This window comes from Tubulanus polymorphus, chromosome 7 (assembly GCF_964204645.1).
Source record: "Tubulanus polymorphus chromosome 7, tnTubPoly1.2, whole genome shotgun sequence".
Classification (NCBI taxonomy): Eukaryota; Metazoa; Nemertea; class Palaeonemertea; order Tubulaniformes; family Tubulanidae; genus Tubulanus; species Tubulanus polymorphus.
In genome coordinates, this window is record NC_134031.1 from 15,893,098 (window position 1) to 15,916,203 (window position 23,106).

A 23,106-nucleotide genomic window follows, 5' to 3' on the forward strand; every position below is an offset into this window, starting at 1 on the left:
ATTCTATCAATTATTAATGTATGCACAGTTATCTTGAATAGTGAAACAGAACGAGAGAGATGGCCATTTTAGGTGTGTAGTGATCAGTATTGGAACCCTTCAATGCTGGACTGGGATTTATGGTTACTGGGGGCTCAAATCAGTCGAGCCTAATGGGAAGTCCACGCCCCAACCTCCAGTAGTGGCGTCCTCATCCAATTCTTCCAATTTTTCAACTACCTTTCTAAATTTGGTTTGAGTTCAATGCCTTGTACATGTTTAACAGAGAGTTAAACTCGGTTTCATTTTTAGGCCCGAAATGCAACTGACATTTAACTCTTCTGTTCTAAACATCTGAACCCAGTCAATGATTAATTACATATCGAATGCACAGCTATTTCCACAATAGTCCAGAAAAGCGATTGAGATTGTGTTATCAGTATTGGAGCCTTTCAATACTGGATTGGTATGGTTACTGGGGGCTCAGATCATTGGAGCCTAATGGGAACTCCACGACCCAACCTCCGGTAGTGGATTCCGCACCCAATTCTATCAATTTTAATGCACAATTATCTTGAATAACATAACAGAACGAGAGAGTAATCGAATGAAACACTCTAATCCGTGTTTACTGCAGATTAATTGAAGAAGTTCCACAATTCGAATTTTATATGAAATAATGTATTAGAACGAAACCACAACATTTCGGCTGTTGACTAATGGCCATCATCAGGTGGAAATGACCAGAAAACAGAAGTAACGTAGCATATAAACTTACAGGACATAAACAAAAGCGATGTGTCAGAATAAATGTAAACAGAACAAGTGACAAATGAAAACAACCGAGGGGTACCGTAGAAACCACAAAATTCTATGAACAGTTAGGATGAATACAAATTATGTAACTAAAGTGGAGTAGAAGCGGATGGGGATAGCAGTGTGACACGTAGTGACATTAACCAAAATCTAGTAGAGAGTTGATATGTCTAGATAATAATTGTTTATGTGGAGAAAAACCATTATTTAGATTGGTAGATAAGTTGGATTTCGAAAGTTTACAAATAAGGGCTGATTCCACTATGTGACTCTTATGGATGTCTTTACAAGGATAAATGAGTTTAGAATTGTGAAAGTCAAATTTGTGGTTGGTTGTAAAAACATGATTTGCTATCCCACTCTCGGGCTTTTGATTAGGAGTGTCTACCCTATGTTCCTTAATACGTTGACTAGGGTCGCAATCTTAGTCAAGGCATTAAGGAACATAGGGTAGACATCCGTAATCAAAAGCCTGAGAGTGGGATAGCAAATCATGTTTTAACAACCAACCACAAATTTGACTTTCCAAATTCTAAACTCATTTATCCTTGTAAAGACATCCATAAGAGACACATAGTGGAATCAGCCCTTATTTGTAAACTTTCGAAATCCAATTTATCTACCAATCTAAATACTGGTTTTTCTCAACATAATCAATTATTATCTAGACATATCAACTCTCTACTCGATTTTGGTTAATGTCTCTATGTGTCACACTGCTATCCCCATCCACTTCTACTCCACTTTATTAGTTACATATTTGTATTCATCCTGACTGTTCATAGAATTTTGTGGTTTCTACGGTACCCCTTGGTTGTTTTCATTTGTCACTTGTTCTGTTTACATTTATTCTAATACATCGCTTTTGTTTATGTCCTGTAAGTTTATATGCTATGTTACTTCTGTTCTGGTCATTCCATCTGATGATGGCCGTTAGTCAACAGCCGAAACGTTGTGATTTCGGTCTAATAAATTATTTCATATAGAATTCGAATTGTGGGACTTCTTCAATTAATCAGAACAAGGGAGATGGCCATTTTAGGTGTGTAGTGATCAGTATTGGAACCCTTCAATACTGGACTGGGATTTATGGTTACTGGGGGCTCAAATCAGTCGAGCCTAATGGGAAATCCATGCCCCAACCTCCAGTAGTGGCGTCCTCATCCAATTCTTCCGATTTTTCAACTTCCTTTTTAAATTTGGCTTGAGTTCAATGTTTTTTACATGTTTTAACAGAGAGTTAAACTCGGTTTCATTTTTAGGCCCGAAAATGGAACCGATGTTCAACTCTTCTGCTGTAAACACCTCCCGATCTCAGTTCAAGATTAATTCTATGTCGCATGCACAGCTATTTCCATAATAGTCCAAAATAGTGATTGAGATTGTGTTATCAGTATTGGAGCCTTCTTATACTGGATTGGTATGGTTACTGGGGGCTCAGATCATTGGAGCCTAATGGGAACTCCACGACCCAACCTCCGGTAGTGGATTCCGCGCCCAATTCTATAAATTATTAATGTATGCACAGTTATCTTGAATAGTTAAACAGAACGAGAGAGATGGCCATTTTAGGTGTGTAGTGATCAGTATTGGAACCCTTCAATGCTGGACTGGGATTTATGGTTACTGGGGGCTCAAATTAATCGAGCCTAATGGGAAGTCCACGCCCCAACCTCCAGTAGTGGCGTCCTCATCCAATTCTTCCAATTTTTTAACTTCCTTTTTAAATTTGGCTTGAGTTCAATATATTGTACATGTTTAACAGAGAGTTAAACTCGGTGTCATTTTTAGGCCCGAAAATGCAACTGACATTTAACTCTTCTGTTCTAAACATCTGAAACAAGTAAATCATTAATTACATATCGTATGCACAGCTATTTCCACAATAGTCCAGAAAAGCGATTGAGATTGTGTTATCAGTATTGGAGCCTTTCAATACTGGATTGGTATGGTTACTGGGGGCTCAGATCATTGGAGCCTAATGGGAACTCCACGACCCAACCTCCGGTAGTGGATTCCGCACCCAATTCTATCAATTTTTAATGCACAATTATCTTGAATAACATAACAGAAAGAGAGAGTAATCGAATGAAACACCCTAATCCGTGTTTACTGCAGATTAATTGAAGAAGTTCCACAATTCGAATTTTATATGAAATAATGTATTAGAACGAAACCACAACGTTTCGGCTGTTGACTAACGGCCATCATCAGGTGGAAATGACCAGAAAACAGAAGTAACGTAGCATATAAACTTACAGGACATAAACAAAAGCGATGTGTCAGAATAAATGTAAACAGAACAAGTGACAAATGAAAACAACCAGGAGTACCGTAGAAACCACAAAATTCTATGAACAGTTAGGATGAATACAAATTATGTAACTAAAGTGGAGTAGAAGCGGATGGGGATAGCAGTGTGACACGTAGTGACATTAACCAAAATCTAGTAGAGAGTTGATATGTCTAGATGATAATTGTTTATGTGGAGAAAAATCAGTATTTAGATTGGTAGATAAGTTGGATTTCGAAAGTTTACAAATAAGGGCTGATTCCACTATGTGACTCTTATGGATGTCTTTACAAGGATAAATGAGTTTAGAATTGTGAAAGTCAAATTTGTGGTTGGTTGTAAAAACATGATTTGCTATCCCACTCTCGGGCTTTTGATTAGGGGTGTCTACCCTATGTTCCTTAATACGTTGACTAGGGTCGCAATCTTAGTCAAGGCATTAAGGAACATAGGGTAGACATCCGTAATCAAAAGCCTGAGACTGGGATAGCAAATCATGTTTTTACAACCAACCACAAATTTGACTTACCAAATTCTAAACTCATTTATCCTTGCTAAGACATCCATAAGAGACACATAGTGGAATCAGCCCTTATTTGTAAACTTTCGAAATCCAATTTATCTACCAATCTAAATACTGGTTTTTCTCAACATAATCAATTATTATCTAGATATATCAACTCTCTACTCGATTTTGGTTAATGTCTCTATGTGTCACACTGCTATCCCCATCCACTTCTACTCCACTTTATTAGTTACATATTTGTATTCATCCTGACTGTTCATAGAATTTTGTGGTTTCTACGGTACCCCTTGGTTGTTTTCATTTGTCACTTGTTCTGTTTACATTTATTCCAACACATCGCTTTTGTTTATGTCCTGTAAGTTTATATGCTACGTTACTTCTGTTCTGGTCATTCCATCTGATGATGGCTGTTAGTCAACAGCCGAAACGTTGTGATTTCGGTCTAATAAATTATTTCATATAGAATTCGAATTGTGGGACTTCTTCAATTAATCGGAACGAGAGAGATGGCCATTTTATGTGTGTAGTGATCAGTATTGGAACCCTTCAATACTGGATTGGGATTTATGGTTACTGGGGGCTCAAATCAGTCGAGCCTAATGGGAAATCCATGCCCCAACCTCCAGTAGTGGCGTCCTCATCCAATTCTTCCGATTTTTCAACTTCCTTTTTAAATTTGGCTTGAGTTCAATGTCTTTTACATGTTTAACAGAGAGTTAAACTCGGTTTCATTTTTTGGCCCGAAAATGGAACCGATCTTCATCTCTTCTGCTGTAAACACCTCCCGATCTCAGTTCAAGATTAATTCTATGTCGCATGCACAGCTATTTCCATAATAGTCCAAAAAAGTGATTGAGATTGTGTTATCAGTATTGGAGCCTTCTAATACTGGATTGGTATGGTTACTGGGGGCTCAGATCATTGAAGCCTAATGGGAACTCCACGACCCAACCTCCGGTAGTGGATTCCGCGCCCAATTCTATAAATTATTAATGTATGCACAGTTATCTTGAATAGTTAAACAGAACGAGAGAGATGGCCAATTAGGTGTGTAGTGATCAGTATTGGAACCCTTCAATGCTGGACTGGGATTTATGGTTACTGGGGGCTCAAATCAGTCGAGCCTAATGGGAAGTCCACGCCCCAACCTCCAGTAGTGGCGTCCTCATCCAATTCTTCCAATTTTTTAACTTCCTTTTTAAATTTGGCTTGAGTTCAATATATTGTACATGTTTAACAGAGAGTTAAACTCGGTGTCATTTTTAGGCCCGAAAATGCAACTGACATTTAACTCTTCTGTTCTAAACATCTGAACCCAGTAAATGATTAATTACATATCGTATGCACAGCTATTTCCACAATAGTCCAGAAAAGCGATTGAGATTGTGTTATCAGTATTGGAGCCTTTCAATACTGGATTGGTATGGTTACTGGGGGCTCAGATCATTGGAGCCTAATGGGAACTCCACGACCCAACCTCCGGTAGTGGATTCCGCACCCAATTCTATCAATTTTTAATGCACAATTATCTTGAATAACATAACAGAACGAGAGAGTAATCGAATGAAACACTCTAATCCGTGTTTACTGCAGATTAATTGAAGAAGTTCCACAATTCGAATTTTATATGAAATAATGTATTAGAACGAAACCACGACGTTTCGGCTGTTGACTAACGGCCATCATCAGGTGGAAATGACCAGAAAACAGAAGTAACGTAGCATATAAACGTACAGGACATAAATAAAAGCGATGCGTCAGAATAAATGTAAACAGAACAAGTGACAAATGAAAACAACCAAGGGGTACCGTAGAAACCACCAAAATTCTATGAACAGTTAGGATGAATACAAATTATGTAACTAAAGTTGAGTAGAAGCGGATGGGGATAGCAGTGTGACACATAGTGACATTAACCAAAATCTAGTAGAGAGTTGATATGTCTAGATAATAATTGTTTTAAGGAACATAGGGTAGACATCCGTAATCAAAAGCCTGAGAGTGGGATAGCAAATCATGTTTTTACAACCAACCACAAATGTGACTTTCCAAATTCTAAACTCATTTATCCTTGTAAAGACATCCATAAGAGTCACATAGTGGAATCAGCCCTTATTTGTAAACTTTCGAAATCCAACTTATCTACCAATCTAAATACTGATTTTTCTCCACATAAACAATTATTATCTAGACAAATCAACTCTCTACTCGATTTTGGTTTATGTCTCTATGTGTCACACTGCTATCCCCATCCACTTCTACTCCACTTTATTAGTTACATATTTGTATTCATCCTGACTGTTCATAGAATTTTGTGGTTTCTACGGTACCCCTCGGTTGTTTTCATTTGTCACTTGTTCTGTTTACATTTATTCTAACACATCGCTTTTGTTTATGCCCTGTAAGTTTATATGCTACGTTACTTCTGTTCTGGTCATTCCATCTGATGATTGCTGTTAGTCAATAGCCAAAACGTTGTGATTTCGGTCTAATAAATTATTTCATATAAAATTCTAATTGTGGGACTTCTTCAATTAATCAGGACGAGAGAGGTGGCCATTTTAGGTGTGTAGTGATCAGTATTGGAGCCCTTCAATACTGGACTGGGATTTATGGTTACTGGGGCTCAAATCAGTCGAGCCTAATGGGAAGTCCACGCCCCAACCTTCAGTAGTGGCATCCTCATCCAATTCTTCCAATTTTTCAACTTCCTTTCTAAATTTGGCTTGAGTCCAATGTCTTTTACATGTTTAACAGATAGTTAAACTCGGTTTCATTTTTAGGCCCGAAAATGAAACCGATGTTTAACTCTTCTGCTGTAAACACCTCCCGATCTCAGTTCAAGATTAATTCTATGTCGCATGCACAGCTATTTCCATAATAGTCCAAAAAAGTGATCGAGATTGTGTTATCAGTATTGGAACCTTCCAATACTGGATTGGTATGTTTACTGGGGGCTCAGATCATTGGAGCCTAATGGGAACTCCACGACCCAACCTCCACGGGTGGATTTTCTTTTCAATTTACTTATATTTGGTTTCTGTTTTCCCCCTCCATTCCAATTCCCCCCCCTTGGTATATGTGAACACGGTGAAATGTTCCATTACTGAAAGTCAACGGTCACAAGGAGATTCAGTGATCATAGTCTGATCTGAGTAATTAGTAAAGTGTCAAGTAAAGCTACCTCACTGTTTCAACAACCAGACGTGTGGTTCTACGCTGTTGCGACAAAACTGGCAACAGCGTGAAAAGAAAGACGCATATCTGAACTTGTCGGTTGTTCGGGGAGTACATGGATTGGTAGAGTAGGGTAGTCGAACGTATCTGGTTGTTGTGTGAGGTAGCTCAGTTTGTCTTAACCGTGGGACGGTTGAATAAGAGAGGTGTATATCTGAACTAGCTGGTAGTTCAGGGAGCGCCGTGGAGTTTGTTGACCTAGGTTACTCAGATCAGCTGTGGTTACGGTGTCTGCTTGTGATCAACTTTTGAATTTTCTACAATGGATGACCCGTTAATCGTGAATCTTTTTGTACCAATTCCCATCTCAACAGTCTCCAAATCTTGAAAACGTCCTTATTGATCTTGGGACGCGTTTTATCCATCGTCTGGTTCTTCATCCCCTACCGCTTCAACTTTTCAAGTTTCCCCTTCTATCGTTTCCAATTGATAACCTCTGATTCCCCAATGTATTCCATAACTCGCCCCTCTCCCTAAATCCTTCCCATCCTAGTGACATTTGGTGTGTACGGTTACTGGGGGCTCATGTCATCGCATGGAGCTTAATGGGAGCCCCCGCCCCGACGTTCTCCAGTAGCAGATTTCCCATTCGATTTCACGTTACAATTTCGTTTCCGATGTCCCCTTTGAACCCTTTGGTATCTGTGAACACGACAAGATGTCCAAATACTGAAGTAGGATATCACAAGGAGGTTCAGTGATCATAGTCTGATCTGAGTAATTAGTAAAGTGTCATGTAAAGCTACCTCACTGTTTCAACAACCAGACGTGTGTTTCCACGCTGTTGTGACAAAACTGGCAACAGCGTGAAAAGAAAGACGCATATCTGAACTGGTCGGTTGTTCAGGGAGTACATGGATTGGTAGAGTAGGGTAGTAGAACGTATCTGGTTGTTGTGTGAGGTAGCTTAGTTTGTCTTAACCGTGGGACGGTTGAATATGAGAGGTGTATATCTGAACTATAGCTGGTAGTTCAGGAAGCGCCGTGGAGTTTGTTGAACTAGGTTACTCAGATCAGCTGTGGTTATTGTATCTTTCTTGTGATCAACTTATATATTTCTTACATTGGCTATCGTAACCCATTGACCCTAAAATCCCAACCCTTCACGCTTTCATCCTTTTTCTTACTTGCCATCATTTTCTAACTCCTCTTTTCTAGACCCCGATTTCTAAACCAATGTTAATCATTTGAAAAAATCCCCTCTTCATTACTTCTGGGAGACAATTTCTCAGTTCTCTTAATTCATTATTTTTGGAATTACAATAGTAATTCGTAATTTTTTTCTAATCCCTTTTATCGCCTTTTTCATAGTAATCTCAACTAATCACTCTTTTTACATTGTTTCAAGTTTCTTAAAACAACATTATGTCAATTCCCCGTAGGTTTCTCTTCCAAAGCGTTTCATCGTGCAGCACTGAACTCTTCATTGCGATACCTCAGCAAATCAAACCAGCATATTACGTATTCATCTTTAAGAGTTCTCACCTTATGTGCAAAATTCTTAAAATCTCAGATGATAATTTGAGATGACTTTAAAAGAACATAACTTTTGTATCTCCGTATCAGTCTTGTATCATATATTTTTTCTCATATCATATCATATATCTTTTATATGTAAAATTTACAACCATTGTTTCAAGAAATACCTATTTACTGAAAACTATCATGTGCAACTTTTGTCTCTATATTCATGTCAAGTCTCAATATTGCTTTAATTTCAATATTTCTATTATTGTTAGGCTACTTTTTATGACCGAATTATTTCATAATGTATATCAAAATGTACTCATCTGATACCCGAAAGCTTTCGTCATAAGTATTTTTCTAATGTATATATATAAAATATATCTGTAAAATATACATGTATTTGATTTCATCGTATATTTTTCGTCTTTGCCGTTTCTTGTAGGCAATGGATACATCGAGCAGGTTGGTCGATACAATAAATGAAATGTTATAATCGAGATTAGGCTAAAAAAAATTGATACCTTGTTTCTGCTGAGCTTAGAAATTGTAATTTACCCCGTACATTACTTTTTTTGTCGTGATCAATTTTACCATACACGGCAGCTATATGAATTAACTGATTACATATAACAAAAATTACCCGGCCGATTAGGAGAAACTAGGTATCACTTTTTCAGCCGTAGGTCGCGTAAAAATCAGTAATCCGGAAACCTTATTCTGTCACCCCAACGTACAGATATCTGCCTCTACTTTCGTATAAAGTAGATATCTTACAGATGTAAGTGAATGAATTGCGTCTTGTGTAGGTGATGGGTAAATCAGCCAAACTGGCGACCATTTCACCAGAGGTCAACGTTTCCACGCTCGTTATTCGTTCGGCCGTGTTATCGTTATAGAGAGCAAATGCCGTGTAAAACCCTTTCTTCTTGTAAAATGTTATTTCCGGCCGAGGGTTGCCAGTTGCCGCACACATCCAGTCGATCTGAAACGGAAGGTAACCAACGTTGAGCCCATTTTTCGACGGTACACTGTCAGTGCAGAAAGATTTATCTCAAAGATTAAATTTAGTATCTTACGGTTTTATCGCCCTTAATGTGTCTTGCTTTGCCGCGAGGTCCAAGGATCGTGATAGGTTTTATTTTAGTAAACGGTATTAGTCTGCCTTGGTTGCCGGCCTCCATGGTCCAGGTCTCTTTGGGATCTTTATTAGGCGGTAAATAATACCAGTTCATCGTGTATACACCATTATTCTCAACCGCTACTGGTTTGACAACTTCGTGGTTGTGAACCTTGTAAACGGTTATAGGCGGCGCTGGGTAGCCATACACAGCCACTTTAATGCCATTTGCTAGAATTTTAAGAAAATTGGTCGGCATTTTGATAAATATTCAACAGTAATTAAGATTCGTAGAGGATGTAGAATGGATACAACGAAACGAGAGTAGTACTAGTTTATTATTAGTATTATTATGATTATCATCATTATTATTATTATCAATTTACGTTATCATTGATTGTTATTATTACTATTATTATAATTATCAGTTCATTCGCATTTATATATTTTTCATCATATCTTTATACTATTTTTTTATAATTTTTTAAGTCCTTTTGACCTTAGCATGTATTTATTTTGTCTATGCTATTGACTTTGTTTAATAAAATTTATTTTTACTATAAGAAGAACAATTTTATTTGACGCACGAGCTTTCGTTACTAGTGTATAGTAGCTTCATCGGGCTTCATTCACCCGATGAAGCCGAAGCTGCCAGGAATTGTAACTTTCTAACTACTTATAGCCTTATCCTAACCCTACCCTATTATGATATGTAACGGAACATAACCCTTAACTCTAATCCTAACCCTTCCCCTAACCCTAACCCTCACCCTAACCCTAATTCTCTGGGCCCTCTAGACCCTAAACCCTGGACCCTAAACCCTATCCCTTCTGCGATTCAAAAAGCCGCCATTTTGTATCTTTCCAATATCACTTCCGTTTTGTGGATGGTTTCAACATTACCTAAATTGCACTATCCACCAGTATAGCGAAAGTTCTTGCGTCAAATGAAATAGTTTTAAGTACTACTCGTCTCGTAGCGTATTTATTCAACACCCGGTTAACGGTGTATCTAAATTGAAACCGAAACACAGAAAAGCATTTTGAATTACAAGAGAGCTTTCCGTGGATTTTCCTCTTACAGTTCAGGTTCCGAAAAAATGTCTCACATAACATACGCTCATACCTTTGCCCTCTATCAGAGGTATCGTTTCGTAGATATCGATCGTATCTTCATAAGTAGGATTGGTTGACGCGTCCGGTAAATCGATCATTCGCACAGTCAGCCGTTTTATGACGCCCTTGTCTGCCCTGGATTGAACGGCGACGCATGTTCGTAAATGCGGCGTCAATTCCCGAAAAATCAAGCCGTAAAAATACACCGTGGCGCAGTACAGACCCGTAACTCGGTTGTCGGGCGTTTCTATAACGTTGAGTCTTCCGTATGAAAATAACTTATTCGACAGCCATGAGTAGTTGGCCCCTTCTTCATAACTGCCCAATGTTTTGAACGCCACTGTACCATTCGTTGTAGACACATAACGCCATCTATTCGCGGACACTGGTTTGCGAGAGCGGGTTCCGGCTTTAGGTTTATCGGCAGGAACCGTCATATTTACCTTCAGTTCTAGCTTTCTGGAATTGTCCTCGAGATACAAAACTGATGGAGTAGATTCTATAGTGCCCATCAGTATTTCAAATTTCGAATCTTCAATCGGCCAAAACGGGGCCACAAATGTATAGGTCTGACAGCCTTTAAGCGCAACCTTTGCTTCGAATGTTGTTCTTGGCTTTTTCAAAACTTCTAAATGTGATATAGCTACCGACAGCTTTGACCGGGTAGTTATACCAGTCCGATTTGCCGCAATCGTGAATATGTCATCAGCTTTATAGGATTAAACATACAAAGTTCTAGAAAGCTACAAGAAGATGAGGTTCCATAATTCGGACGTGAATTAAGCGATCAGGCGGTTTTCTGAAGCAAGTTGTATCATAAACAGGTGGCATTTGATTTTATTTACTTTAACACAAACAAGTTTGATACGTACTGATTATTGGAACTTCATCTTTAAGCCAAATGATTTCCACATCAAGACCAGTCTCTACTATCAATTCTAGTGATGGTCTGTCTTTAACAGTGGTGACTTGCGTCAGTTTCCCCAAAACGTCCGAACACAATTCCTTCAAAGAAAGAATCGATTCCCTAATTAATCAGATTAGAAAACGCACCTTTTCTCTTAATTAGTAATTCGCCTACCTGGGAAAAACTGCAGCCGACAACACATAGCAGTAAAACACATACACGTAATCGCTCCATGTTTCTGCAATCAGACGCCATGAACGTTTGACTTGATCACCCTCCGGAAATCAGGAATTTGTATTTAAAAATCTCGCAAGTAATAAATCATCAGGATAAACAACGGTTGGATCGACAATTTTCATTAATTTCGACCCAATTAATCCAAATGACCATGTATATATATAATTTTTCTATAACATATATATATGTATATGTAATTATCAATCGCGGATGAATTAATTGCTACCATCCCTGATATGCATAGTTTATAGTTATAGTGGATCACCATATCTATACGGGGCAAGATGTCCGCGAAATTTCATTTTACTTTAACTTCAACTAAGTATAAGATGTAATGATTCTGAAATCAGGAAACGAGATCCACAAGAATCCCGTGACTTCGAAATATTTAAAAAAAATTAATTTGTTTATGCGATCATTACTACGTGATATGCCCAAATATTATTACTTCACAGGGGAAACAGTCTTATCTTCATCTTGAAGATTTCATATATGCGATGTATTTCGAGGGTTCTAAGCCAAACCGTTTTCCAGAGGGGAACATAGGGTTCGGTTGTATCAGCGGTGTAGAACATTACAATCTCGTGTCTATCTAATGCTCATACGTCATAAACTAATTATCAAAATCAATTTCTACGTGTATCTGATCAAGATATTAGTGACAGTACTTATCGAACTGAAGCATTCAGCTTCTTCACAGACGATTGTCGGTGCGGTCGACGCCCACCTCTTATACAGCGACGACGGCAATTACACCCTCTCGGAAGCCGTTATACACTGTATCTACATCGAACTAGCGGTATAAGAGTCTTTTACGTATTCAAAGAATCACGATTTCGCGGAGTATTTTCTGTAGTACACAACGTGGCATCTAACCTGTGAAAACGATGTCGAAAAGCAGCGCAAAAGCGATGGTAACGACGACGATTTGTGGATGATCTACGATTAGTACTACCGTTGGTTACGATGCGTTTAGGCGACACCTTTATCGTTTTTGTTCTGTTACTTTTATTCGGAGGTAGGTCAGTATATGGATTATTGCACATGAACAACCACTTCCTGGTAGAAAATTGAGAAAAGCGGTCAATTGCATGCGACTGCTTTGTAAATTATTTTAGATTATATGTCTCGTCATACTGAATGACTGGAGTTAATCATCGATATATATGAGCTATAGAAAGATCGATACGAAATCAACGACATTTAACGACAAAATGTTGCCGAAAGCTATCATTCTCGATTTATTTGCTTTACACACGATAGCCTCGAACTCGTTTGAACCATCATATTTCCACCGTTATATTAAGGTTTATGTATCTAATACGAATCTTTGGAAGGTTATTAATGCAAATGTGTAAATCCAATAGAAATAGATTCTAGATTCCTGTTGAACGGAAGAAAAGCATGATCGGGTTAGTTGTTGAATATACGAAACCTGCTCAATACAATGTATACTCGCTTTCGCTTGGCCCTTTTTAGTTCGGGAAATGGAATTGGAATGTAGGAAATCCATCTCCTACGAGGCGGATATTGCAGAATTGAATTTCTCGGAGCTAGTCTCGGAATTTACTCAGCAGGTCGAATCGGGGCCATATTGATCATGAGTGCGCCGTGTTCGGTCAATTGACTGATCAGATAATAAGGATATTGTACACGTATATACGGCAGCCGATGGATAATTGACTGGAAACCATTCTCTCTCTCATATATACATGTATATACGTCTTATTAGTTTTCTTCACTCAATTTCGTGTGCCGAGTAATTGCATCGTTCTTAGTGACCTTTTCCGCTGTTCCATACGACTGCGAAATTTCAAAATGCTGAATATGGTCGATTGCTTTGGGAGCGTTCAAATACGGCCAATTTTGCCGTTGTAGACATCCCCCCTGTACTTATTTTATAGACGACCCAACGCACCCCCCCCCCCACGTACATTTTGAAAGACCCCCCTCAACCATCGAATTGACGATAATATAATGCTTAAATTGTTGAACTACTTTTAATTGAAAAACGCAGAGACAGTCGCCAGAATTTGATAGCGACGATGTGTCAAAATCATGTAAATCTTAGAAGTAGTAGGAGTGAGTGGGATGATATCAAGATACCGTACAATTAATTTTTGTATCAGACAGTGTTTGTCGTAATTTTGGAAATCTCTTGTCCACTAAGTGGGCTACGAGATCCTCTCCCCTACACGATGTTACCCCTCCCCTAAAAAATTGTACCCACTATTTGGACTTTGTCATTTAATGATACCTTTAGGACTGCGATGAGAGTTAAATGTGTCATGTTTTGTTTGAAGAGAGTATAGTAGGCGCCAAGTGTATTTGCTCTTAACCACTTTTTGATATTCAGTTCATCGTTTGCTGAATATTGCGGAATATTTGCCAAACGTTATCATTGTTTGGATATCATTAATAAATAAAACACTATAAATTGCATGCGTTATCTATATAATCAATATTTAGATATGACAAACAAATAACCGATCAAGGAATATTAGGAAATTCCTGAGATTAAGAATGTAAAAATATTTTTAAAAAAAACAAGATATGAGTTTATGTCCACGTCTTTTATGTTCAGATTGCGTAAGTTTGCGATGTTTCGAATGTCAGCGCATGTTAAACGTGTCATCCTTGTATAAAACTGGTCACGCAGACGAACTGTACGGAGATTTACATAAACAAGTGGATTGCTACAATTCCCGAAGTCTTAACGAATCCGATTCGATCGAATGTCCAGACGATAGTCAAGGATGCATTGTAAGTGTGAACGGTGATGCATCCCAATTAATCTTGGAAATCTTTTTCGCTTTTTATAGCTTAGAACAACATCTTTGTTTTATGATGGTAGCTATTGAAGGGTATCAAGCTATTTGTAGATTACGCGGTAGTGACAAGTCGGCCAATCATCGTTAAGCAGCCCCAGGTTCGAAGAATGGCTTATCCCCCTCGGGGCCTGTTTTAAAGACTGGTATTAGCTTCAACCCCGGGGTTAACTATTGAAAATGAATTGTGTTTGCCCCCAGATTAAAGTTAATACCAGTCTATAGAACCGGTCCCTGGTATTCCCAGAACCGAAGCTTCCTAACCTAAACATCGAAAAATACAATAAAAAAACGTTTTGGACCCACTGTAAAAACATGGCATTATAACGAATTTGGCGGTATAAAGAATAGTATTTTCATTGAATTTGAGTTAGCTCGGGAATATTTTTTTTCTGAAAAAAAAATGTTGGCGTTTATATCAGTGAGCAGTGCAGTGGCATTAAAAAAGATGCATTATAACGGACGTTGTTGTTGATTCTGAATAAAACGTTGTTTTCTTTCTTTCGTTCGTTTGTTTGTTTGTAGAAAATCGTAAAGAAGTTCGTCACGCGTTTCGGGATGGATTTACAGGTGTCCAGGCAGTGCGGAGGAGCCAACGAATCGTATTCGAGCGGTGCCTTAAATGGCGCTTGTAACGGTCGAGTGATTCGACGAATCGCTATCGACGGCATGTCGGAAACCGTCACTACCTGCTGCTCGTCCGATCTGTGCAATGGTTCAACCAACACTAGCATCCAATATTTCACCATCTTTTTGATTTTTCTATCACTGATCTCATAGCATTGATATCGTTGACGTATGGTAACTGTTTTTATTCAGGGTCCCACACACACAAGGTTTTGAAATATGTAAATTAAAGTTAGGCTATAACCGTCAAGTGCTGTCCCTATACATATCGTTGACGGTGAATGTGGGAACTAACATATTACTTGCATGCCACAGAGGAATATTTTGTAAATCTAGTTAGTTCACAATTCCACCGCTAAGGATGTATATAGAGACAGCACTTTACGGTCGTAACGGATACATGCACAGTCATATCTCGTTACACCGTCCTGAGTCCGATACCGCCAGTCTCGTTTATCGCCAACAATTACCGAAAATACGGAACGCCTGCATCAAAAGTCCCGATACCGCCATCCGCAAACACCGTCACCGCCAATGAATTTCCTGTACATTCCTATACAAACACATTGATATATTGCCAGTGAAAAAAAATCGATTGTCATATGCAATAAGTCATGCTTTTTTGCCCCTTCGTTAAGACACCAGCCGCTTATTTTTTGTTAAAGCTGTGCAAATGACGATTCTCAACCCGTTTATTGGACCTCCGTGATTTTGGCGGATAATCGAGGTTGGTGGATAAAAGTGAATTTAACACATTTTCATCTTCTTCAAGACACCCGAAATTAACTGAAAACGTGTTTATATATCTTATTATCAAGAAGCTCCTGTTTTCTGTGTATAAACGCATGAACTGTTTTATTGAAGTTTTCCTATTTCAAAAAATAGTGAGAAGCTTGTTCTCTTATCTAAAATATTTATCTGAGAATACTCGTAGTCACGGGTAGTCCTAAATGTTCGCATAAGGGATGAGTTAAGAGCATTAGACCATTTGTTCAGAAAATGCTGAAAGCAATTTGGGCCTAAGCTGTTACTTGACAGTAGCCGGGAGTGACGGATGAATGGAGAACGGATAACCTGGAGTTGACTGAACTGCGCGGCGCATATCATCTAGAATACCCCTGGCGTTGTCAGCCAGTATGACGTTCTCAAGTCAAATCTAGCGTCAAAGATTTCAGTTGTAAATGAGGTTCAATAAATGCAAACACTGGACTCGAACCACTGGTACCAGTCGTAACTGTTGTAGATGTGTTAAAATGTTGCAATTTTTGCAGATAATAAAATCTTTTATTGTTTCTTAATACCGAAGTACATTTTTTGTTCGTTTTCTTTTTGTTTGAATGCGGTGCGCACATGGATGATGCGTGAAATAATTGTACATTGTAGGTAGAGATAGATCAGATTCGCTATAATTCCTTAGACGGCATCACCATTCATCGATTATCTGTCCTATAAGCGAGTAATGTCTATCAGAATTCCTGATTGTGCAGTCAGATCACGTTCGATCGATTTGTCCGTTGATGATACATTTACCTTCGTTTTCTCAATTTTCTAATATCGAAGAAAAACATGAACTGATTTTATTACGAATTTTATTCTACATTGTATATAATCATTAGATTCATAGCGCATCAAATAATGCAAACATGTATATATAATTTGTTTCTCTGCGGGTTTTCTTAGTACAAAATATGCGCAAATTAGTTTTTTTCGTCATATATAATACACATGGATTTTTTTTAAATATCGAAAAATCTCATTTTACAGTTTTTTAAAAACTGGTTTCTTTTTCTCCATCATCGACTGCACGGCGGTCAACATATCCTCGCTCTGAAGCATTGACTGATTCCACAAATTCATGTACTCAAGTCCTTCTCCGACGGAATGATCTCTGGAATAAACTAAACACTTCTTCGAGCCTTGCACGGCCATCGGACTTTTCTCGGCGATCGTAGCCGCTAATTCTATCGCGTTTTCGACCATGGTTTCCTTGTTTTTAAACACGCGACTCACGAAGCCGCATTCCTTCGCTTCGTCGGACAAAAACTTCCGAGCCGTGTACACGAGCTCGCGAACTAAACTATCGTTGCCGATCACTTTCGGGAATCGTTGCAGCGTGCCCACATCAGCGGCTATGCCCAGGTCGACTTCTTTAATTTGGAACCAGGCGTCTGTTGTGCAGATACGTATGTCGCAAGCCGATACCATATCGACCCCGCCTCCGATACAGGCGCTGTGAACGGCCGCGATCACAGGCTTCGGGCATCGTTCAATAGCCGTGAATGAATCTTGTAACTTCGGTATCAAACGATTCAGCGCGAAAGCTTGTCGCCCCGGGTCGCTAGTCTCTTCGCGACGCTTCATCAATAACTGGGCGAAGTCTTGAAGATCCATGCCGGCCGTGAACATAGCCCCGTTTCCGCTGAGCACGACCGTGCGACAATCTTCATCGACGGCCAGTTTGTCGAAACATTCGACCATTTCGCTCCAGAATTTCAAATTCATCGCGTTCCTTTTCTCCGGTCGGTTTATATCGACTTGAATTACAAATTCGCGTGGTTTCGAAATGGCTAATGTCTCGAAATTGTATCCATCGTCGCTTGTAGATGTTAGGCCGGCAAATCTTCTCCCTTCAACAACACCTCGAAATACTGATAATCCCTGCTTATGCGGTTGCTTCATAGATCTACACAACGATCTTATTAATAATGCCATCTTGTTAAGTAATTTGTTAGTAATTAATTCCTGATGCCAATTTCGAAGCAATTTAAATCGGTCAATGAATGTATCGTAAATAACCTTCCGTAAGTAACACTTGGTTTAGCTAGGTGCATCCGACGGTCAACAGCTAAATGTCTCAGTTATCCTTGGCACTGCCAACTTCTACTACTGTATGAACTGAAAAAAATTCCCAGAATATCATAAGTGATCTGAGCCTATCAGTAGTGCTTGAGCAACGGCATTGCTGGGTGAGGTCAATCACTGTCACCAAAAGACCAAAAGTTCGGCCGCAGATAAGTTCAGCACGAGTTAAATTTGACTCATATTCAATTCATTTCCAATTATGCGTTAACTCGTCGTTAATTTTGAGGCTTCGAATTCTCGAGTTAAGTCATTGGAGATGAAATAATTGACGCCGGAGTCAAAGTTAACTCAATACTGTAAAAACTGTCACAACACTGCAGTGACGAACTATTACTGAGCGCCGACAAACCTAAAGTTTGGTCTGGAAAACTGGGCTTGGTTCTATCATTTCCTACATCAAAACTAAGCCAATGGACGGAAGAAAAAGATTTCTTTAAAGCTTAGGAATATGTTCGGAATATATTCTTACAAGAAAATCCCAATCCTTATAAAATTCACAATTGTGCTGCGGTGATTCCTCGATACCGCCAACATATTTCACGGTATACCACACATTGCGTATCGTAAACTCCTATTTTACGACGAGCCGTCCCCGGTTATGGAACGTCCCGCTTGCATCAATAAACAAAATTTTTTTTCAATAATTCTTCAGCCCCTGTTTCTTTTATTTCATGCATAAAGGATAATTTACAAATATGGTTTTGCTGTCTTTAGGTAAGTAGGTCCAGATCCTAGATCATTACTCGATTTGATTTCTCATCAGATTTGAATCCGGGTGGAAAAAATGACGTCGTCATGACAGGACTGACTGACGACGGCTGACAAGCCACTGCGTAAGATTCAAGTTCCTTTTCAAATTTTCATTCACAGATATACCCCATGAACAGCTGATATCGGCTTTATCTGACCAGCAGATGACGTTATTAGATGAACTGGTGATAAATGCTGATGAACAGATTTGGAGTCGATGGTGCAAGGAGAGAAAACGATGTAAGCCAAAAATATATGGGTTCACCCCCTTGCCCTTTTTTGACAATATCGTTCATTCGTAAACCTTTGATTTCATCTAGAAGTCCGAGAAAAATTCAATTATATGGCTGTCTTAACCATTTTCCATACTGACTGAAACCATAATATGAGAATCAAGTTATTTAATTTACATGGCCTAGGGCCTAATTAATTCTCGAAAGTGCTGGTGACAATTTAAAAATTTTGAAAATTTCCACCCGTTGTGTTTGCATAACAGGCATACTGGGCATATTCAGTGCATCTACACTCAGAATGGTTTAGGGCTACACTGAAAGTATGCTTAATGCATTTATATTTGCTCTTCAAGGTAAAGCGCCTTCTCCGGAAAGAAAGAAAATGACGCAGACCAATAAAAATAATATTGCACAAAAATTAGCAGTTCCAGTAGTTGATGCACCGTCTTCGGGTAAAGACGCGCCTCGACCGCCTGGCGTGAAAATCACCGGTAAACACAATATGAACGAGTCGCTGGAAGAATCCTCGGTGATCAACGAGATAATAATCGCAGCGGTCGAGGGCGACGTGCCGGGAAGTGATGAAATAGAGCGAAACGACGCGGACAAGATCGACGAAAATTGCGACGCGATAAAACTGGAAACGGAACCGCACGCGATCGGGATACAAACTATTAAACGGGAATTCGTTGAAGTTTTACACGAAGAAGGAGTTGAAGGTTCGTATCGGATACCTTCCAGATGTAGAGAGAATCCCACAATGATAAGAAAAAGATAGAAAATATAACTTCAAGATAGTAGTTTATTCCACGTTTCGACTATATCCTAATAGTCATCTTCAGGAATGATGACTTTCCTGAAGATGACCATTAGGATATAGTCGAAACGTTGAATAAACTACAATTTCGAAGTTACATTTTCGGACTTATTCTTATCATTGTGGGATTCTCTCTACATCGCGTCAACACGGATATAGTGTTCTATCAATCGTGACCTTCCAGATACTACAATTGAACCTCTTTATGAAGAGCTCGGATACGACGATACATCCGATATAACAAATAAAGAATTTCGTCCCAAGTAAAACTATTTGGTTAATTTCATACTGGATATAACGAACTATCGGCTATAACGAACATATTTTCTGGTTGCGTTAAGTTCTCTGTAACGAGGTTCCACTGTAGGCCTATACGTTATTCGCTCATTCATTTTAACCCTTCATTGCTGACTAATTAATCCTTTCAGTGCATCTACAGCGCAGTGCGTTGTATGAATCGGTGATGGATTTTGCGAGTACACCGCACTGCGGTCTATTGATTCAATTAGTAATTAGTAATTATCTCTCTTGAAAAATGGCAGCACCTGTCAAACATAGTGAAACACTAGTTACTAATGATACACTGCGCTGCGGTGTAGACGCACTATAGTGGTATTCCCGTTATTCAACACACTAGGGTGGAATTTTTCAAAATTTTCAAATTATCTCCAGCACTATAGGGTATTGATTTGTCAGCACTGAAAGGGCTAATACCCGAACGTGCTGGAGTTAATTTCAAAATTTGAAAAATTTCACCCCAGTGTGTTGAATAATTGGCATACCACCAAAGTGCATCTAAACTGCGGCTAGTTACTAATACAGTGCTACCTCCTTCCAGCGAACTTCATGGTACCAGAGAATATCTTCTTTATACCCAATAGTTTGTTATATCCAGTATGAAATTAATTAAATTGCATTACTTGCAACGAAATTCTATATTTGTTATATCCGATGAATTGTTTTATCCTAGTTCGTCATAACGAGAGGTTCCAATGTACTTTTCTTTTTTTTTGAAATGAAATGAAATTTATTTACACTCACCATCTCAAGGAGAGGTATACAGAGGGATTTGGCTATGTTTGATAATAATAATAACAGTTTTATAACTATTTTTCCTTGACCTGGCGTTGTAAAGAACGAACCCCTTTATACTTTGATATGTTTGACAGGTGCTGCCATCTTTCGAAAAAGAAAACTAATTACTAATAACATCGATACGCCATGATGCGGTGTACTAGCAACGTCATCCACTGATTTATACACCGCACTGCAGTGTAGATGCACTGATCAGTTCTTTCCACCTCTGGAGTTAAATTTTAACCAGTCTAGCTAAGACACGGTACAACTCACGTTCATTTTCAGATTCTGCCTTGAGCGTCGAAATAGTTAATCAAGGCGTGTTTATCTGCACGATTTGTCATCGACAATACAAAACAGCCGAACTGTTAGAAATCCACAGCCACGTTCACACCTATGCCAGACCGTACAAATGCCACCAATGCGACTTCGCTTTCAGCAATAAACATTTCCTAGCTCGACACAAATTGATTCATTCGGGTAATTATCATATTACAGAAAATACTATATCCATAGAAGAACACACCCGCGATTATGAAGAAAATCTCAGAGAGAAGGGACGTTTTGACTCAGTTCTATGAGCAATTTTCTTAGATTTTGGGTTTTTTCTGGTATTGAATCCTAGACAGTCACTTGTCTATGTTGTTGTTTTTTTCGCTTCAAGAAAGGTTCAATCTTTCATCATAGTTGCAAGATGTACCGGACAAATACCCATAGGTTTTCAAATAAAAGACAAATAACTTAGCGGATGTTTATTTTAGGTGAAAAGCCGTTCCAATGCAGTTACTGCGAGAAGACTTTCTCCAGAAAGTGGCACCTGAAAGCTCACACGCGTATCCACACGGGCGAAAAATATAAATGTCGATATTGCGATAAACAATTCACTCACCACTCGATGTATCAGAAACACGAGAAAGATCACACCGGTCCTTTCTTCCAGTGCGAGGTCTGCAACAAAACGTTTGTCTTGTATTCGCACCTGAAGATACACTTTCGCACGCATTCGAAAGAATCACACCTGTGTGACATCTGCGGCAAGTCGATTTGCACGAAGAACGAATTGCAGCGGCATAAAAAACGCGTGCACCGCGTCGATGCCGAGAACAATCCGATCAGCGAGTCGATCATCTGCGAATACTGCGGCCAGGCGTTCATGTTGAAGAGGGATTTAACCGTGCATATGAAACGACACTTGGGACAGTTACTGCCGTGTACGGTGTGCGACGTTCAGTGCCTGAATCAAAGCCGTTTGAATCGGCACATGCTCTCGCATTCGAACGAACGCTCGTACAAGTGTAAAAATTGTCCGAAAACGTTCAAGCATCGCGCCGGATTCGTGCGTCATGTCAAGACCGTTCACCAAACGCAGCGCGAATTGTGCCCGATGTGTCAGTCGTCATTTGCGAGTACCGATTCGTTGAAACGTCATTTGAATAGAGTTCACAAAGTCGTTGAGGTCGATAAGGTTTTGGAGAAACAGAAACTGATGATTCGCGAGCTCGAACAGCAACCGGAGGGCGATACCCCGTGCGAGGTCGAGGAAGAACTGGAGGAATTCGTTATACCCGCCGAGGATTCTATTAATTTAGATACTTCCATAGAGCAGCAAATATAGATTTGTCGATATTTTTTGGTTTTATTAATCACGATATCATTGTTCTGTAATGTATGAATATATTTTTGTTTTTCAATGTTCATAGCCCATTTGAGATTATTGCTTTCACCTTTCATCCGTAGATGGAATCCAGTTCTGTTTTGAAGATGCTTCTACAATGGATTGTCTTGATATTTGGGTTTTACATGTATTTATTCTAGACACATCTTCAGCCCAAAAACTGGCCCAGATGGTCCTGTGACCTTTTTATACGCCCAAGAAGGTAATTTTTGTCCTGAATTCCGAGACCTGTAGCTTCCTAATGGTTTGCCATGTTTCATTGAAATTCCGGATGGCAGGGATCAGATGCCGTGAAAGATTTTTAAAAATGTGAAAATTTCTAAAAAGTAAATTTCTGTGAAAAAAAAATCTTGCATCTCATTTCTGTGATGTGTATATTTTGGGAAGAGATCTTAAACATACCTGACATATTGTTTGATCACGCTATCAGCAGCCATCTTTGTGTAATCATTACTTATATGTAGACAGAAAAGGGTGAGGGGTGTTGAATATTGAAATTTTCAAACCCCTTACCAAGTGGGCGTGGTGTCCCTGGACCCCTA

At 39.0% G+C, this 23,106-nt stretch overlaps 3 protein-coding genes across 5 annotated transcripts; 1 reads left to right on the forward strand and 2 right to left on the reverse strand.

The window, feature by feature from the left end:
• Positions 1-8,412: 8,412 nt before the first annotated feature.
• Positions 8,413-11,709, reverse strand: LOC141908580 (uncharacterized). The gene is made up of 5 exons (XM_074798676.1): positions 11,633-11,709; positions 11,424-11,556; positions 10,562-11,260; positions 9,395-9,666; positions 8,413-9,300 (listed from the first exon to the last, which is right to left on the reverse strand). Exons 1-5 carry the CDS (start codon positions 11,690-11,692, stop codon positions 9,031-9,033), a joined length of 1,434 nt encoding a protein of 477 aa, XP_074654777.1. The 5' UTR covers positions 11,693-11,709; the 3' UTR covers positions 8,413-9,030.
• Positions 11,710-16,891: 5,182 nt separating this feature from the next.
• On the reverse strand, positions 16,892-18,340 carry LOC141908451 (delta(3,5)-Delta(2,4)-dienoyl-CoA isomerase, mitochondrial-like). 2 transcript variants are annotated; one of them, XM_074798504.1, is made up of 2 exons: positions 18,308-18,340; positions 16,892-18,045 (listed from the first exon to the last, which is right to left on the reverse strand). In XM_074798504.1, exon 2 carries the CDS (start codon positions 17,860-17,862, stop codon positions 16,909-16,911), a length of 954 nt encoding a protein of 317 aa, XP_074654605.1. In that variant the 5' UTR covers positions 17,863-18,045; positions 18,308-18,340; the 3' UTR covers positions 16,892-16,908. The 2 variants fall into 2 exon arrangements, with proteins under 2 accessions (XP_074654605.1, XP_074654604.1); XM_074798503.1 differs by having other exon boundaries at positions 18,301-18,340.
• A 271-nt stretch (positions 18,341-18,611) lies between these two features.
• LOC141908649 (uncharacterized) lies at positions 18,612-22,702 on the forward strand. 2 transcript variants are annotated; one of them, XM_074798769.1, is made up of 5 exons: positions 18,612-18,726; positions 18,883-19,002; positions 19,349-19,714; positions 21,175-21,369; positions 21,651-22,702. In XM_074798769.1, the coding sequence occupies exons 1-5, from the start codon at positions 18,708-18,710 to the stop codon at positions 22,502-22,504; spliced, it is 1,554 nt and encodes a 517-aa protein (XP_074654870.1). In that variant the 5' UTR covers positions 18,612-18,707; the 3' UTR covers positions 22,505-22,702. The 2 variants fall into 2 exon arrangements, with proteins under 2 accessions (XP_074654870.1, XP_074654872.1); XM_074798771.1 differs by lacking the exon at positions 21,175-21,369.
• Positions 22,703-23,106: the final 404 nt, after the last annotated feature.

What these genes read in the sequence shown, in the direction of transcription:
- LOC141908580 (XM_074798676.1), bottom strand. Translation starts at nt 11,692, where the DNA reads ATGGAGCGATTACGTGTATGTGTTTTACTGCTATGTGTTGTCGGCTGC. An exon ending in AGATGAAGTTCCAATAATCA is followed by an intron (nt 11,261 to 11,423) that starts GTACGTATCAAA and finishes AATCCTATAAAG; the next exon opens with CTGATGACATATTCACGATT. An exon ending in ACATTAAGGGCGATAAAACC is followed by an intron (nt 9,301 to 9,394) that starts GTAAGATACTAA and finishes CTTCCGTTTCAG; the next exon opens with ATCGACTGGATGTGTGCGGC.
- LOC141908451 (XM_074798504.1), bottom strand. Translation starts at nt 17,862, where the DNA reads ATGGCATTATTAATAAGATCGTTGTGTAGATCTATGAAGCAACCGCAT.
- LOC141908649 (XM_074798769.1), top strand. An exon ending in GTGCAAGGAGAGAAAACGAT is followed by an intron (nt 19,003 to 19,348) that starts GTAAGCCAAAAA and finishes TTGCTCTTCAAG; the next exon opens with GTAAAGCGCCTTCTCCGGAA. An exon ending in ACACAAATTGATTCATTCGG is followed by an intron (nt 21,370 to 21,650) that starts GTAATTATCATA and finishes TGTTTATTTTAG; the next exon opens with GTGAAAAGCCGTTCCAATGC.